The 19,297-nt window shown below is 33.0% G+C and overlaps 2 protein-coding genes across 2 annotated transcripts in view; one reads left to right on the top strand and one right to left on the bottom strand.

Moving 5' to 3' along the window:
* Positions 1-15: 15 nt before the first annotated feature.
* Positions 16-11,192, bottom strand: LOC123655250 (tetratricopeptide repeat protein 21B-like). The gene is made up of 13 exons (XM_045591072.1): positions 10,946-11,192; positions 10,764-10,870; positions 7,217-9,269; positions 6,816-7,101; positions 6,248-6,441; positions 4,240-4,632; positions 4,060-4,164; positions 3,608-3,779; positions 3,004-3,187; positions 2,524-2,727; positions 2,157-2,255; positions 605-723; positions 16-516 (listed from the first exon to the last, which is right to left on the bottom strand). The coding sequence occupies exons 3-13, from the start codon at positions 9,137-9,139 to the stop codon at positions 278-280; spliced, it is 3,918 nt and encodes a 1,305-aa protein (XP_045447028.1). The 5' UTR covers positions 9,140-9,269; positions 10,764-10,870; positions 10,946-11,192; the 3' UTR covers positions 16-277.
* A 5,493-nt stretch (positions 11,193-16,685) lies between these two features.
* The window catches only part of LOC123655247, a 110,214-nt gene continuing 107,602 nt past the window's right edge, over positions 16,686-19,297 (top strand). The window contains exons 1-2 of the mRNA XM_045591071.1: positions 16,686-16,911; positions 17,097-17,114. Coding sequence (XP_045447027.1) covers positions 16,831-16,911; positions 17,097-17,114 — 99 coding nt within the window. The 5' untranslated portion in view covers positions 16,686-16,830. The remainder of the gene's footprint in view (positions 16,912-17,096; positions 17,115-19,297) is intronic.

Raw genomic sequence — 19,297 nt, 5'->3', positions numbered from 1 at the left:
TAATACAAAACACAATTTCGTCTAGTCATTTTATTAAAATGCTGTGCGCCTTTTTTCATAGTAATATTATATTATTAGGATCCTACAAAATAGTCATTTTAGATATTTCTTATAATATGTAAGAGAAACTAAGCATAAAATTTCCAAAACCTGTAAAAAATTTATACCAAGTGTTCTTGTTACGTAAATCGAAACAAATAACGGCCAAATTATTTCACTAAGAAAACAATTTTTTTATTTCGAATATTTCTTGCAATACATATTTTTTTAAAATACTTTAAGTTCTGAGATTCATTTTAGCCTTATCTAATATTTCTTTCTTTATTTTCGGATAGTCTGGGTGAGTTTTTAAAATATTTCTGCAGACGACAATACATTCTGGGTATTTTTTCACCTTCAAGTATGCGTACGCCAGTTTATATCCTACGGCCAAATCATTTTTACCTGTATGCACCCAAGCCTTATCATAATTATAAGCGGCTACTTTATAGTTTTGATCCTTTTCGGCTAAAGATCCTACAAAAATACATTGAAACAGTAGTAAATATATTAAAAAAAAAAAAAAAAAAAACTAGATAATCCGTTGAATTTTTGTAATTCTTACCCAAATATTGATAAGCGGTTGCACAAGAATTGTTGTGATTTATAATTTTTGTTAAAATTTCCTTTGCTGCGTCTGATCTACCCGAATTTATTTGATTGTCTGCAACTTCCAACCAACACCTAAAATTTAGCAAAAAAATACTTAAAAGTATTAGATATATATGAAGTAAAGATTACGGTTTGATTTAAGAGCCATTTCACAAAAATCGGTAACAATCCGCGAAATTGTAATATTAAGACGTCGTTAATCTCAGTGTTGGATGCAATAATGTAATTTATATTCTTGAAATATAATAAAGCAACCTTTGTTGTAGTCCATAGTCGGATCAGAATTTTGATTTATATTATGTGTATAAAATTATTAACCTTTTCATCAGCCTCCTCCCTAGGTAAACGGTCGCAATGTATACTTTGAAGTCCTACTTTTCAATAACCTCTACGTTGAAACCATTTTAAAAAAATATCATAATATGTGGAATATAATTTTGTTGCGCACTATCATAGATTTTTATTCCATTTGTATCTCTATTAAACGATAAAAAAAATTTAAAGTTACGAATATTTTCCAAATAAGTACAATTTTAAAAGCGATATTTCTCTTAGAAAACTAAGAAATTATAACGAAGTATCTTCATCAAAGTAAACTTACATCATTAAGGAAACAAAAAAAAAAAAAAAAAATTAAAAGATGTAATTATTTTTAATACATTTTATATTAAATAATAAAAAGATAGTATATATTACCACGCATCAAGCCCAGTAAATCAGTCGAGCGCTAGCGCTCTTAGAGGTAAGGTCCACGCCAAATTCTGCGCAGCCGTCTCTTTCGCTCACACGCGCCAAGCGCCTGTTGTTATAGCGGATAAAACGCATTTGATACTTTCATAATAAAATAAACTAGACATATTACGAAAATGACTGTAAAATAATATAATGATAATTTCTGTAAACAAATGTATAATTTAATTTTCTTTTCTCACACTATCAATACAAATAGGCATTTCAATCTGTTTGTCTTGTTATTTGTTAATTAATATGTTTGTCGGTATCGATGTCATAAAATGCTATTTTATTCATATCGTAAATATTAGATTCATTCGTAAACTGAAAAAACTAAATCAATTTAAATAAATTGTTTCATAAAATTGATTTTTTATTTTTATTTTAAATTTATTGACTGTTGTTATATAACATACTTGAAATTTTTAACAAATTAATTATGTAAAAAACATTTTATACCATAGTTATTAATTTTTATTATACATTAGAAAATGATCAAGATGGTCTTTTGGTTGTCACACTATACTTACTAGCACAAAGATCGCGCGGCTCGTACGATTCGCGCGATGCGACCAAATTTACCTAAACTTGCAGAGCGTAAAATTGTGAAATGGCTCTTAAGTATTGGAAACGAACAAAGTCTGTTACTTATTAAAATATATTATTAGCTAGAATGCTCCCAAACTTATAAAGAAATCCTAGGTAAGTCCATAGAGAACATTAAATAGTTATGTACAGTCACAAAACGATTACTATGGTTAAAAAAAAGTTACCTCTCCAAGCCATCTGCTTTTTCTGGTGTCCATGGTATAGAAGATATGGTTCTTTTTAGAATGTTTTTTGCCCTAGTTGGTTGTTTTAAGATGTTGTACCTTTACAAAGTTGAAAGATATATTAACAGCTTATAGTATTAGCAATATATTATAATAAAATTTTATTAGTAAAAAAAATTACATGCACTCAAAATAATTAAAAAAAGTTTAAGCTGGTTTCTCTTTAGGTCGTACTTGAGCTTTTTTATTTAGAGAAAATATATAAAAAAAATTGCGTTAAGTTATAAGTCATATGATTTTAATTGATTCTAAGCAGCTGTCAAGATAGTCTTCTTAATTTAATGCATTCTATACATTACACACTTACGCATTTGCAATAGCTAGAATAAGGTACGGGTCATCCTGGAATCCATCTTCAGTGACTAGTGGCAAAAGTTCCTGTAACACTCGTTCGGCCTGCGATTTCTGTTTAGTAGCCAGTTGCAAGAGAGCTTGTAACGATTTACGTTCCGATGGAGCTACTTCCGATATAAGCTTTTCGCCTGTTCTCAGTGCTAGGAGACGAGTATCCCTGGCGAAATATATTTTATTATTATTTACAAAATGGTATTCAAAATAAAAATAATACGCGAAAATATATAATTATATTATGTTAAATATATATATGAAAAAGTTTTAAACGAGAACAAATAGTACAGCGTCAGTACAGAGTGGACATGGATAGAGAAAAGGGAAGGGCTTCAATGTTAATAAGATAAACCTTATTAATTTTTCCGCTTTTTTTTTTTTTAATTAATATCCACGGGCTCTAAATTCCCATTTTTCTTGAAAACACCCGGACACTCACGAGTCGTCGACGGGCAGCGGCTCGGCGCGCGGCGCGCTGGCGTGCTGCGCCAGACAGAGCAGCGCCATGCGGCGCGCGGCGGCGTGCGCCCAGCGCGGCGAGCGGCGCGCCGCGTTCAGCTGCCGCAGCGCCGCGTTCACGCGCCCCGAGTACATCGAGTGCAGGCCCACGCAGTACGAATAGCCTAAAAACGACTCTAATCTTAACACGCTCACGCATACACACGCGCACGCACACAAGCATGCACGTCCGAACGCACGCTGACGTCATAAGATGTGCATTACGTTACGTTTACGTTTTTGACGGTCGGTAAATTTTTTACTTATTTAGTGCGAATTATTCGCACGGAAATTGCTAGTCCAATTATAATAAGCAAATCTTATTAATCAGTTTTATGGACAAAAATAAGATTATATTTGTAGACATACTTCTAAATGTCTTCACCAATTTTTTGTTATGTTCGTTATTGCTACGACAAGGTTTGTATTAAGATAATTTTAGAAAAAAAAACTACGTAATATTCACGAAATAAAAATATGGCATTACAAAGCTCGCCGGGCTTGCTACTTTACTCTAAATTGAGAGTTTATTTCGATGATCATACCTGGATCGTCGTGGTTTCCTAATAGGGTTTTAGCTGCATCCAATGTTTGTTCAACTTCTTCTAACTTCCCACGTCGCCACTGCACTTCAATGAGTTGCGCAAGCGCCTCCCAGCTCGTAAGTTTTACAGATAAAATTTGTTCTAAATGACGCTGAGCTGTTTCTAAATCGACCTGTGTATTACAATGAATATTATAAAATGACCAGCGCAAATACGGTTGTGACAAAAGTGATAATGTTTAGGTTTTTGGGACACTTCGTCCGATAATAGAAATAGGATTTTCAGTATGGGCTTATAGTTCAACGAAATACTAAGTGTCAAGATATCGTAATATAAAAGATAGTATTTAATAATTAACCGATAATTATGGCTTGAGTTAAACTAGGAAAGTATGAACACATGACTATCTGACAGTTACAATAAAATTTGAAAACAGAACAAACGAGGATTACCTTACGAAAAGCTAAATCTGCCATCATAACAGCTGCTGATTCGTTATTAGGATCTGTGTTCAGAAGCACGGTACAAGTTTGTTCACATTTTTCAGGATTATTCATCTAAAAAATACGGTATTTTAAATTTAAAATAAAATTTGCAATTTAAGAAGAATTAGATTATGTAAATAATTTTACCTGGGCATATAATTTAGCTAAAGCCAACAAAGTATTTGGATCTCTCGGCAAATTTATTAATGCCTCCGAATAAAGGCTGGCTGCAACTGCAGGTTCCTTAGCAGACTTTACTTTTGCTAATAAACAGAGAATTGTTGACAATTGCTTTTTCTCCTCTTCTAAATCTCTCCTCGAGTCTATTTCTATTCTTTTCAAAATAGTTGTTTGTAAATCTTTTGCTTCTGTTAGAATTAAATTTGTATTTCCCGCTGTTGGATTTTTCAGTTCACGACTTTTAAATTGAGTAAGAAGCAGGCGGATACGACGTTTCAATGTTGATATATCTTTTTCTTTGTTGTATAATTGATTTAGTTCGCTCGATATTGTTGAATCAACTTTGTCGTATTGCCTTAGCTAAAAATTATGACAGTACAATATAGAAAGCCTGTCATGTTTGTACTATTTTATAAACAAAATCAACAAACTTTTGTACTTGACAGTTAAATTTTTATCTTTTTCATTCCAATTACCGGAGACAAATAATGTTTAAAATAGTGATGTTCCGGATATCCGTATCCGTATTCGCGGATATCCGCGGGAAAAATGAGATCCGTATCCGGCACTTTTCTCGCGGATCTTTTATTAATTTTCAAATTCAATTGACAGGAATATTTTTTTTTCCAAGTGATATACATCCACGGGCTTATGGACCCATGTCCAATTGACAGGATTAAATGCTGCATAATAGCTTAGATTATGTAACTAACTAGTATAATTAAAAAATATTTGGTGATGGTAATCGCTTATCATCAGGTGAGCCTTGAGCGCTTGTTTGCCGACCTAGTTGAATAAAAAAAAAATGCTGTAATGGGAAAGCTACTAACCAGATCAAACGCAGAATGCAAGATAAAATCTATGGCAGTAAGAACAGATCCATATAAATTATAGTACCCGATACTAAAAAGGAACAATTTTATTAAGAAGCAGAGAAGTTTTTCAAACTAGCTTTTAAAGTACTTAGAAGAACGATTTTATTTCAGTAAGAACTCTTTATATTAGATGTTAATTAGAGGCTCTCGAAATTTTCACTAAGAGGGAGTCTTTGTTGTCATGGAATGAACTCTTGGATCTAGTAGAAAAATGTAACTGTATAATGATTATTATTGTTCCCCGAAGAAAAATGAATATGTCCAATGACAAAATATGAGCCTATTTTATTAGTAGGTTCAAAGAGGTAAAGAATAAAAAAATATATATGTGTTTAGTGCTGTCTATTTCAGTAAGCAATGCTTATTGTGGAAGAGTATTTAGTTTACTGAACAATCTATGGATTTAATAAAAACAGAGGTAATAATTTCACTCAACTTTGTTTGAATTGCAAATTAAATAGTGAAAAATCACAGAAATGGTAAAATCTGTGAAAAGTAACACAAAATACATTGTGGGAAGCTAAAAAATAAATTACTTTATTCAATTTCGTTGATTATTGATAATATAATAATAATATAGGTAATAAGTAAACCATTTTCTTTTTTTTTTAGTTAGCATTTATTTATATAGAAATTTTTATCAGCAGCGGACGATGTAACAATAACGTTAAATGTTGTTGGTTTAAAAATATATATATTAACTTTTATTTTATTTTATTTTTGTTTCTTCCGACCAACGTCCCAATATCCCGAAAAATTGTTTTATTCTCCCGATAATAGGGTCATTCGATCTGGCAACCCTAGTCCTGCCCGTCATTGCGGCGGGCATAACGCCAACTATCGTTTCAAAGCTACGCACCAACACCAGTTGAGTGAGTAAATAAAGGTCCGTATCCGTATCCGCGGATCTTGACACTAAATATTTGTATCCGGATCCGTATCCGTGGTTTTTGACGATCCGGCACATCACTAGTTTAAAATTAACCAAAAGCCAAAGACTTAAATTAATTAGCTTCTGTGTATTACAACTTAAAGTAATAAAATATAATTTAAAAAAAATCATTGTCATGTAACTAATTTTAAAATATATCTACACAAACCTTGATAAGAATTTCCAGATATTCAAATTTAAGTTCATCATCATTCAACAATTTAATAGCATTTTCATAATGTTGCACTGCTTTATCATATTCATGCATTTTCATTAATGCTTCTCCTAGCTTTTTTATTAAATTTATGTCTTTAGGGTTGCCCTTTAAAGCTGTTTCATAAGATTCAGCTGCTTGTACAGGCTCTATAATTGTTAAAATTAACCTACATTAATAAAATTTAAAAGTATACTTATATGCTAAAAAAACATTTACTTGTGTAACAAACAGTACACACAAGTACACAGTAAACAGTAAACAGTAACTTGTGTACATACAATCCTTGTTAAGCTCTTAAAATAATATGAACAACGTTGAATGACTTACGATGTAATTTTAAATAATATATGACAATTACAATAGCAAACTTCAAAAAACTACACTTCTAGCACGGACATGACGATTTTCTCTTGAATGCACTAATCCCGAGTCTTAGTGATGTAAATTTTATGAGTTTATTTACTTTATGACGCCTGTTTATGTCAACAGTAAAACTAAAAAGTATGAAATTATAACTCACCATGAATTGACATATAAGCGTCACCCATCATTGTATGTGCATCTGCCATTGGGTGATTGTTGACAATATCTTTGAAGCATGATGTGAACATAACTCTATCATTCTTTTCCTTTAAGTAAATGTGTGCCATTTTGCTATGAGCTTGGAAGTAATAAGATTGCCCTGGTTTTACTTCATTGAGAATTTCAATAGCATTGTCAATGTCACCCTTTTTTAGGGCTAATTCTGAACGAGCTATTAGTAATCGACTTTCTTCTGAAGTAAAGGTGATTTCCTGAATTGCTTCCTAAAATTAATAAGCAGCTTATTTATATATTAAGACTACATTTTGTGTGAGATTTTTTTAAGAAGCCAAACTACAATAACCTAAAAAACATGTAAATTCTGTAGAATATAATTACCTGCATGGTTTTTTCTGCTTCTCCAAGTTGTCCTAAAGTTGTTTGTAGTTCAATTATTTGCAAATATAATGTAGCTCTATCAATTATATTTAGTTCAGGTTCAATATGTCTGTTAATATTACTCTTTCCTGTCAATATCTGAAGACTCGTTACGAAGCTTGCCAATGCTTCTTGCAACTGATTCATATTTTTTAAAATAACACCATTTAGAAAATGATACATAGCACTGTCTCGAATTTTAAAATTATAGCTCAGGCACATTTCTAAAGATTGTGCTGCTTTTGCAAATGCACCTTGTTGAATTAATATTTGCGCTAGTAAAACTTGGGCACCTGCATGAGTATTATCAAGATCAACAATCTGCTGAGCCAACTTCTGTGCCTCATCGGAATAACCAAAGGCAAATTTTAATTTGGCTAATTCATACAATACAGGTATTAATCCAGGACATGATTGGTATATTGTAGTTAACAATTTCATACAATTTGACACAGATGAATTATTTCCTTCTTGATTGTACAGTATATGACCAACAATAACAAAAGGTTTTTTTGGTAAATGCTTTTTGTATTCTTTATAAACTTCTAGAAGAAAATCTGGATCAAGATTCTTTATATAGATAAGGCTGTATGGATAGATATCAGCTAAAGCTATTTGAGCATCTATTGCTTTGTTCAAAAAGTTAACAGCATTTGGATTCTTTGTGTTCAACTGTGCTGACAATAAGTACAAAATTGGAAACTTTTGCATTCCTTGCATTTCATACAAAAGCTCAATTTGTTGAGAAATCTGATCAGTTGGACCATTTTCAAACATTTGACAAATTGTTAAACCACATAAAGCAGTTATGGAATTACTGTCAACTCTACTAGCTGCTTTAAAGAAACTCAAGGAATCTTTATACTTTCCCTGTAAAACGCATTGGTAGCCCACTTCACTTAAGTAATCAACATTATTGGAATACATTTCTGATGCATATTGTGCAAATCTGTATACTTGAGAAAGTACTGCACTAGATCTTCCACATACTCTAGAAAATGTCTGTGCAGTATTATAAAATAGAAAAGCATTGTTAGTTTCTTCATTCTCCAAGAGAGTAAAAAATGTATTGAGTTGATCAACTGCTTCAATATAGTCTGAATTCTTACATAGGGCAATAAATATTCTTATCTTTAGAGCTTCAACATTTGCCGGTTCTATAGAAAGAACTCTTTCTAGTGCATCATATACAGCATCCCATTTTTGAGCAGCAAATTCATTTTTTAATTTTTCAATAATTGGTACAGCTTGGTGTGGATTATTTACTATAAGTTTGTCCAATAATAAATTGGAGGCATTGAAGTCTCTCATAAAATATTTAAATTTTGCTAAACCCAAAAGAGCTTCTATGTTCCTTTCACTTTTTTGAAGAGCTAACTCTAGACAGTCCAAAATTGAAGCTTGAATGTCACCAATGTTTAAGTACATGTCATTCCAACCTTTCAAAATTAATGTATCCAAGTTATTAGGATCTTTTCTTAATGATTTATTTATATATTCAGATGCTTTTTCATACTTTTCTGCTAGTGATAAAAATAATCCTGCATAATAAAATGAAACACTGTTAGCGACTTTTTTTTCTTCTTTTAATTTCGATTCCAAGTTGTATATATTTTCTCTTTCAGAACTATTCAACAGTTTGTTACTGTAAATAAGAGCCATCACAATAGCAAACTGCAAATCTCTATGGGATTGCAGAGGTGTTAAATCATTTATACCTTGTTGTATTTGTCCCTCTAAAATATTTGATAATCCATGATAAAATAAAAATTCTGATTTGTCACTATATTGCATTGCAGCTTCCCTAGCAATTTTTTTAACCTTACCATAACATTTTTCACGTAAATAATAATGTATATTACACCTACACCACATAGCATCCATTGTTTTATTCTAAATCTAGTTGTACCTGAAGATTTTTAAATTTATCTAAATTATCTTCATAATATTTTGCAAGAAAATGACACTTGCATACAACCTTCAAGGTGTTGTCATTGGCGTAAGTAAAAACATGCTGTTGACAAAAATATTAATATTATAAAGGGAAATATTAATATCATCTAAACCAGGGGTTCCCAAACTTATTTTGTCTACTGCCCACTAAGAGAATAAATTATTTTATAGTGCCCCCTTTGAGCAATCTTTTAATGAATATTAATTGATGTTCACAAGTTGTAGTCGAGAGTCCTTATAGATTAAATGACAAATCGTCCCCCAAGCCTCTAAACAACGGCACCATTTTTTTTTCTAGCTCTCTTACCGCCCCTTTAGTACTGCAGCACCCACAAGGGGCGTTATTGACCACTTTGAGAAACACTGATCTAAACTAACTTATGAAAGCATAGATTTAAAACATATTAACTGAGGTAGGGCACAGCAGGAATTTCCTGCTCAAAATATGGAGCAGTCCGACTGGGGTAGTACCTCGACCTTACAGAAGATCACAGCTAAATAATACTGTTTTCAAGCAGTAATGTGTTCCTGTTGGTGAGTAAGGTGACCAGAGCTCCTGGGGGGGGGATTGGGGATTGGGTCGGCAATGCGCTTGCGATGCTTCTGGTGTTGCAGGCGTCTATAAGCTACGGTAATCGCTTACCATCAGGTGAGCCGTACGCTTGTTTGTCGACCTAGTGGTATTAAAAAAAAGGTTATGATGTACAATATAGGTAGTTTTTTTTATCGGAGGTTAAATTTTTGTTAAACCCCACTGTTACAGAGATATCGTAGTTGAAGTTGTGTGTTTAAGGTTAGAGTAACGCTTGGCTCCGGCGCTGCGGGAAGTGCAGCCCTTCCACCCTTGCGTGCGAAAGCACGCTCACTCATGCTCCGTTCCGCTCCTCTACACATTCGTTCGCGCGCTTTCACACGGGCGAGGGCTGCCGTCCCTCCGCGCCTCCGCGGCTTAAAAAAAACACTCTAGGGGTAGGGCAGACCAAAACCACGTGGACAGTGGGGTGCTCCGATTCGGTTTTGGGTATTTTTCGAATTTCTAAACCTATATTCTAGCACGCAATGTTACTAATTTTATTAGAATATTATGTCTGACGCGTTATTTTGTTTAAAAGTGTCGATTTGTCAGTCGTTAAAGGTCAGTTCGTATCGTATTTTGATCTTGCAGTAAAGATCGTTTTTACGTAAATTTGTTCGAAAATTACGCGTGATAGTCGCAGTACGGAGCATGAGTACACTTACCGCAGCACCGGAATTAAGGTAAAGTCAGAAAGAACAAAAATTTAACTTCCGATAAAAAAATCTACCTATATCGTACATCATAGCCAAAAAAAATTATTGCACTTGAATATTGCATTTACAATTATATTTAGCTTAATTTCAGTAAATACTCAGTTATAACATACTTTATCTCTATTGGGCAAGATGAATATTTAAATTGTAACTATCAATAGGTTATATAAAATTTATAATTAATATGCTATATTAAATTTATTTTCATCAGGCTATAATCGATATAATCAATAGGCCATATAGAATTTTACTAAGCACGCCATACCTGAGCTAACAGTTTACCAACACCTCGCCCTTGAAATTCCTTAGGCACATTTGTGTGAATAAATGTTATTTCTTCATCTTTTTTGTCATAAGTAACGGTTGCTTCCGCTGTAAATAAATGTCTTAATTTAATATACTGCATAAATATTATAAATTATGAGTAAAATAATTGTTGACACTTACCGCTTTGTAAAGTCACAACAAACTGTTGCTTAGCAGCATTATTGACTACCTTCAACGCTTGCGTCGAGAAGGCTCTTGCTCGAGTTATCATTCCAGACATGGAATTATTTAGGTCCGAAATTCACAGTAACAACAAATTATAGGTACTGCTTCAGTTATACTGCGCCAAAAAATAATCTGACGATAAAACATTACCTACCTATAGATTTAAGATTATAGTTGTCATATTTTGACATTGACATCTTTATTTGACTTTGATGCTTTATGGGCGCGTTCCTCCTAAAACCCGCAGCGCTGTCGATTACGACCGCTGAAATTGCCGTTCTACTAACGTAAAAAACACCACGGGCGTTGTGGGCGAATTTTATAAGTGGAACGCATATCAGGACGCTATCAATGCTATCAAGTGTTAGGAGTCAGCTATGTGCAAAACATGCAGCTGTGGGGGTTGTGAGTGAATATTTCACATGGATTGGAGTAAGACTTAATTCAACATGGAATCCCGCGAATTTATTGTCGCGTTTTTGCAAAATTGAAACGAGACGAGAGATAACATTCACAATTTGACATTGACAATTGTGTTTTGAAAATTCCCGCTACGTTCTGATGAAAGCCAACTTTGACCCACATATATTTTGTGGGCGATATGGTCGCAAACAGTGACGTCATATTCATATATGACGTCACTGTTTGCGTCGAGGGATCGCTCACGGCGACCACGAGTCTTAGGTGGAACGATAGAAAGGGCTTTGCGGGCGTTACGGACGCTTAGTGGAACCTGAATTATTTAAAGTAAATTGACATTTTTATGGATTGTTGGATTCTATAGGTAAGAAGAAAAGAGTAACATGGAGGAGAGTCGCCATAGCGTTTTTTTGCCGATACAAAACTGTCTATCATTTTTTGCGGGGGGAAATCACTGACACGCACACTTTACCTAATTCCCACACAAAAATAATCGTTTGTCACTACGAAACTCACACATACTAAATTATAAACACACTTACATTTTTCACACATCATAGATACATTCTGTGTCATTACAGTATAATGACATGCCGCAATTACACTGACAAGTTGCTTACAGCCGTGGTTGTTGTAACAACTGTCGATACGCACTATCGATAAATTCAAGTACTCGGTTAGGTTAGGTTAGATACAAAGATAAGGTGTTATTATAAAGATGGACTTTATTTATTATGTACTACAATAATTATCATGTCAAAAATAAACTAAATGTTTATATCATTTTAAAAACTAGTGACAGTTGTATTTATTTTTAGTAGGTTTTTAAAATGGATTAGTTTTTTATAAATATGACAAATACATTTTTGTGGATTTTCTTTTCGTGCCGGTATATTTTTCATTATTAATCTTGCCAGTTACACTCTTGAAAGTCAGATGTATTGAAATTAATTGAGCAAATGACACTATCTCTTTTTATTATTTCCAGGTTAGTTTGCTATTACAAAAAAAATCCATGTATTCCTTTTTGGATCTTTAGGAAACTTGCAAAAATTATTAATATAAAACATTATGGTCGAAGTTAACACTAAGTAATTGTAGTGAAATGTGTTAATAGTCGTAAGTATTGTATTATATTTAATTTAATGCAATTTTATTATAAAACTATGTATATTAAAATTAAGCTCGCAATATTATATTATAAATAAATCAGAATTTCAAATATCTTTCTCTCCTCCTTTGCCTTTGCCGTTTTTATCGATAACTATCTACAAACAAACTGGTAACAACACTATTATTCGGCGACAGCAACTTCTTGAAAATAGACTCGGATCAGTCGCTCGACCGATCCGCATATTGTATGAGGCCGAGCGGCCTGTGTTGGTAAGCAAATCCGAAACAACACGACCGATATTATTTGTAATTTTTGAGTTTACAAAAAGGTTTAAAAGAAGTATACAATAATAATGTAATTAAAAAATACTTACATATGAAAGGTAACGACATCTTTTAGTAAATTTGACGTGGCAGATCTTTTTTTGCAGCAAAAACCTAGTTTGCCACCAAGTGATATATAAAAAAAACAAATTGAACAAAATTAAATTGACCAAAATTAAATTAAACAAAATTAAATTTAACAAATTAAACAAAATGAAAATTATTCAAACTAAACAAAATCAAATTAAACAAATGAAACAAAATTAAATAAAACAAATTTAAACTAATCAAACTAAGCTAAATTCAATAAAACAGACTAATCATTGTCATTTAAACTCTTTGTCTTTAGCTAAATCATCCAACCATCTAGCGTAAGGCCTGCCTCTTGCTCTCGTAGGCCTTTTCACTTGATAGCTTTTTGTGTCCACTTATCGTCTGTGTATCTGGCCACGTGACCTACCCATTTCCACTTTCTTTGCAGGCAAAACGTGAATGTGTCTGTTACCTTACTTTTTATGCGAATGTCTCTATTTCTGACTTTGTCCTTCAGTTGTAAGCCGAGGTAACTTCTCTCCATTCTTCTTTGAGTGGTTTGAATTTTGTGCATAATTTTGTGATTAAATATCCAAGTTTGACATCCATAGGTAAGACATGGTAGAATTGCTGAGTCCATAGCCATCTTCTTGATGGGTAGCGAGAGGTGTGATTTGAATATTTCTTTATGTGTCCAGTACTTTTTCCGGATAATCGTTATCGTGGTCCACTTCTTCTGTGTTTCTGTCTTTGCTGAAGGACATATGTTTACCTAAATAGATGTATTTATCAACAAATACTTATAATACACCCACACACACACACACACACACACACACACACACACACACACACTTAACCAATTTGTGGTAATAGGACAAATAATACACTAATTCCATAATAGAATATGTGGGAAACTCATAATTATTTATTTATGTATATTATATTTACATGTATTAGGTATATAGCAATCACACATAACATATATAATATTCATTCGTATTTAATTTATAAAATATTAAAATATATATATTTATTGAACAAGCATATCCGCACGATATCCGTAGTATACAACGGATTTGACATTAGAGAAAGACTTCTCTCGCGATTTTTATACTGACATTTATTTTGTCAATATAAGACGCACAATCGAGAGGACCTTTACTGTGCATGATCAAGGAATAGACAGTTATGATTGCATAGGTGTTTCTAAAACAGTCTCTCATTTTAATATTTGATACCGATAATAAATATACTAAATAGCGCATAACTAAAAATAAGTTCGAAATTTCAGAGAATATTTGATCTTTTCAGAGTTTTACGGAGTTATAAAGACATCATTTGTCTCTTTTACTGATAGACTCAGGTCCGCAGCCTTTGCAGTTAGGAAAGTTCGTCAACTGACTGGCATTGCTACTACGCGTTTAATATATTTTAGCTATTTCTATAGTGTATGTTTTACGTTACTGTAGGGACATGCCTTGCTTAACAAACACTTACACAACTTAGGTGTTACAGACAGCCCCCTATGCAGAGCGTGCATGGAGGCAGAAGAAACGGCCTCACACATCCTGCTGGAATGCGGTAGTGTGGCGAATTACAGGGCGATACACCTCGGGACACCGAGGTCGCTCCGGGAAGTCGTCGGCAACACAAGGGGTCTGCTAGGCTTCCTCAAGGAGCTAGGCTGGCATGAATGAGGCCCCCAGCCTACCACGCAAAATAGGCGCACTAAGACGTCGAGTTGCGGAGAATAGGCCGTGGAAAATCAATCAAATACGTTACTGTAGGGTAATGCTTCAGTTATTGAGACTGCATTTATTTTGCAATAAAGGGCTATTCGCGGATTTATGACCTTGGATCTCGAGTTTCCTTGCAGGATGTTTTTATAAGGTAGATAAATTAACAATTGCGCCACAATATATTTTATTTTTTTAATTTTCACGCCGGAGGCATGATCCAGGAGTGTGGTTGTTCTGTTCCTCAAAAGAGGTGATAATTCTCTCTTTTAGAGCTACAGACCGATCACACGTCTGAGCCACGTTTATAAGTTGTTCTTGAGGGTCGTTACAAGTTATCTCGCCACAAGATTCAACGAATTCTATGCAACGGAGCAGGCTGGGTTTCGAAACGGCTGCAGCATCGGAGACCACATCCGTACTTTTCGGCAGATTATACTGAATAAAGTAATCAGCCTCTGTGTATGGCATCTGTGGACTACGAGAAAGTCTGATCTGTCGAGACCTGGGCTGTCCTGGATTCTGTACAGAGTCGTATGTCAGATGTCGTATCGACTGGCAATAAATCATTAAACATAATGAGGTGTATATACGACGCAGCGACGATGACATTCATATTTAATAAACAAGTGATACCGAGACCGCTATCGGTCGATTGTAGGTTTTTTTTTTTTAATTTAGGATAATTAAATTTGATCGAGATCTGATCACTACTTTTTGAGTAGATAATCTTTGATAACGCGAATTTCCTTGACTACTTTTTCGTCAAGCTATACGTAGTATTACTTATCGATGTAATTGAAGTCGGTTGTTTTTTCATTTGCGAGTAAACACAATTATTTAAAGTAAGCTACGGAAAAAAAACAAAAATACAGAAAAAGCTACGGAGTTTCTTTGCGATTCTTCTCTGCAGAATTTACATTCCAAATCGGTGATAGCTTTACTTTTACTATAATTAGCTATTTTAGTATAATTTTAATTTGTATTCATTGTCCTTTTTATTTCTTTTTGATTTTGACAGACATTAAATCGCGCACTTTTACAGGCGACGAAAATTTTATTAATATATTTGTTTATTTCTTTAAAATTATCCCTGTATTTGTGTTATTTGGTCATTATAGGATCGCTGACATAGAAAATATTCTAGGTCTTGAAAAATACCTTAAAATACGACTTTCTAAATATAAAATTTCTGTAATTAATAACACAGCTGATAAACTTTGTATGTGAAAAATCTTTTGTAATACATTCGACTAGAAACAAAAAAAATATACGCGTTAATGTGGTCGGTTATCAAACTAAATTAAAAAATTGGCAATTTAATTCTACCATACACACCTATATTATATACTCACTTAGTACCTATACTATTGAATTAACTTAAAAGGCTCTCTCAATTGTGGGGATAAAAGTGTTATGTTACAGATACCTGCAAGGATAGGGAGCGGTGTTAGGGGCACTTGTCGTATGGCATGAGTCAATCAACAGCTGTGCAAGGTCCGTCGCGACATCACGGGTGCGCCGGCGCAGGTCACAGTCGCACATGGAGCGCAGTGCGCGCCACGCGCTACCCACCGTTGACAGGTGTGGCTTTGACCGCCAATATTTAAGTTCGATCGCATGTGATTAAATAAGACTGATAATGAACTGAGTGTACGAATATGAATTTGTGTTTAGTTGATTACAAAGTGTGGAAAAGAAGACATATTACAAGATTTATAGAGTGGTAATGTAAATTAGAATATCAACTACTTCCATAATAAAAATAAATGTTGTTGGAAATTATTATACTGACATTAGTATAATAAAATTATTATACTAATGTCAGTATAATAATTTTATATTATTATAAATAATAAACGAATAATTTATTATTTATAATAATATAAAATATAATTATAAATAATAAATTATTCGTTTAATTATATAATTAATTTTATTTTGAATATTTACTTATTTTTGTTTACTATAATTTTTCAGATATTATACCGTTTATATTTAAACTACATTATTAATAGTCTTAGTTACTTAAAAATAGTAATCAATAAACTTTATATTAGCTGATATCAGAAAATAGTTATAAAATAAACTTACTAAAACAATGTCTTAAGTAACGGAACTTGTAGTGAAGTGTAGTGTTAGTGATATAAAAGATTAATAAAAGTGATTGATGTGAATTGCTTATAATTTGTGTCTTGTGGGAGCGGGCTTATGGGGCAATGTGTGTCCCGGGACCATCCGGGCCCGTACGCGTTCTCGCGTCACTACGACACCGAGAGCCTTGCGAGTAGCGTTAGCGGGAGTGCGCGCAGAGTAAGTATATTCACAAGTATAGTGTGATACATGTATATCATAAAACTACCTATTACATGAATAAGAAAATACTTTTATCCTTTAGTTTTAATTAAATAAACATATAAATTTAATAGTTAAGTCACATAAAACCAGTCGATATACTTAAACAAATCTAAATAGAGATAATAAATATGCAAAAGGTTTTTACATACAAAGCTTATTAGCATCATTAGCCGTGCTATCAATTTCAGAAATGTTATATTTAGAAAGTCTCATTTGAAGGTATCTATCAAGATCTAAAATATTTTTAATGTCAGCAATGCTAAATTGGGAAAATAACACAAATATATAGACAATTTTAAACAAATAAAGAAGTCCTTGGTTTAACACTGTAATTTGAAAGAAAATAAAATGTTTATTCGTTATTTATTTTCATTGAACATCGGTACCTAGTTACGCTATAATGTCAATATACAAAATTTTATCATACCTATGTAGGGCGTAATCGCCTTTTTATTGAATTTATATTTTCGATTATCTGATAAATATTGAGTAATAATAAAAATGTTATATATGTTTGGTCCGTTAAGACTGAAATATCAAAATTAGTCAACGATGCGAGAATTCAAATGAACGCGAGATGACGCGAATGACATTTTGAATGCTAATTCGTTTGTTTTGACACTATTTTTAACAAAATTCAACTATAATGTAGCACTATGCAGATTCGATTCCCGCTCGGCGTGGATATTTGTGTTTATACAAACATATATTTCCAGTCTGGTTGTTAGTCCTTGTGGGTCTACCCACCGAGCCTCCGAGAGCACGTTAAGGCGTCGGTCTCGGTTGTTATCACCGACATGATATCGATCGCGACTCGTAGTAGGAAATAAATCCAGCAACCCGCATTGGAGCAGCGTGGTGGATTAAGCTCTAATCCTTCGCTACATGGGGAAAAATACCTATGTCTAGCAGTGGGATATTACAGGCTGAAGCGTAGCACTATGATCTTTATAGTAAAATAATTGTCTCTATTACTACTTGAAATGAAAGTCATGGACACTATTGAAGTGAATGGAGTATAATAAACGTTTTATTAAAGAGCACAAGAGAGATCCACATAAGTTGGTAATTCTAAATGCAAAATAATTCTGCAAGGAATTTACCTCTTACTATTTGCAGTGTGCGTATAAATGGTATACTTACATACTAAATACCTATAGGTAATTCATACTATTTTCAACTCTACACGTAATAAATAATTTTTTATAATATAAGTTTATAAAATAGGTTTAAGTATCATATTTACTTAATGCAAAAGAAAACTACGTAACATCGTCTTTTTAATATTAGTCGGCTTTGAAACCTTATTAACATCATATTATACACAAATTGTTACTTATTGTTCTACTGCAATAAAATTTTACATTTTTACCGTGGTCTGGTAGAGATGTGAAAATAATAATAAATAAGACAGCTGTATTATTCGTTTTATGAGCTTATTTTAAATTTAAATTAAAAAGAAGATATTTCACGTGTCTAGTATAGACGATATAAAAATTATTTTTAAAATGCAAATTGAAATGTTCGCCGACTATCAGTTATAAATGTGGCCGTTTCTATTGGATCATCAACAACCTGACGGCCATGAGTCAGTTGACAAAACATTTGGTAACATATTCCTTTGTTATAATTTTGTAACATTATCAAACACACTTTTTTGTTGTTTATAATACCATTACAACTAACTGATTAAATTTGCGTAATTTTTATCGCAACTTTTGTACTTTCATTTTATTATAAATACTTAGGTATAACTAAAATAATCACCTTATTTAAATTAAACAAAAAAAAAAATAACGAGTGTGCTTTAGACCACACGTCTGAAGTAAGATTTCTTTAGCTCCATCTGAATTATATCTCATCACACTTTTCGTAACGCTCTCGTCACGCATTCACCAGCTTACTCTTTAGCGTGCGTAAAGAAGTTTTACTTCAAAATTTTGCATAGTTATGTAGACCCACGCTTTTTTTGATATATCATAAAACCTAAATAATTGGTGGTCTTACTATACACATAGTTCATACTACTTATTTTACTAGAACTTGAATACTATTTATCATTTATCAAACAGAGACCTTTAGCAATATAACCTTTACAATACTTATCTAGAATCTGTATAATAAATGGATGTTTTCATACAACCTTGTACCAGATATAATAAAATATCTATCTAGATGAGCTTTCTAAACGTGACGAGGGATGAATGGAGTAGTGTATGATATTGTGAATGATGTTCGTGTACGGATAACAGTTACAATTAAACGCACAGAAACAGTCATGATTGTTGCCCGATGGATACAATGGGGGCCAGTGACCCGA

This window comes from Melitaea cinxia, chromosome 7 (genome assembly GCF_905220565.1).
Source record: "Melitaea cinxia chromosome 7, ilMelCinx1.1, whole genome shotgun sequence".
NCBI classification, from domain to species: Eukaryota; Metazoa; Arthropoda; class Insecta; order Lepidoptera; family Nymphalidae; genus Melitaea; species Melitaea cinxia.
Note: the sequence above shows the minus strand (reverse complement) of the source record. Positions and strands in the feature narration are given on the sequence as shown.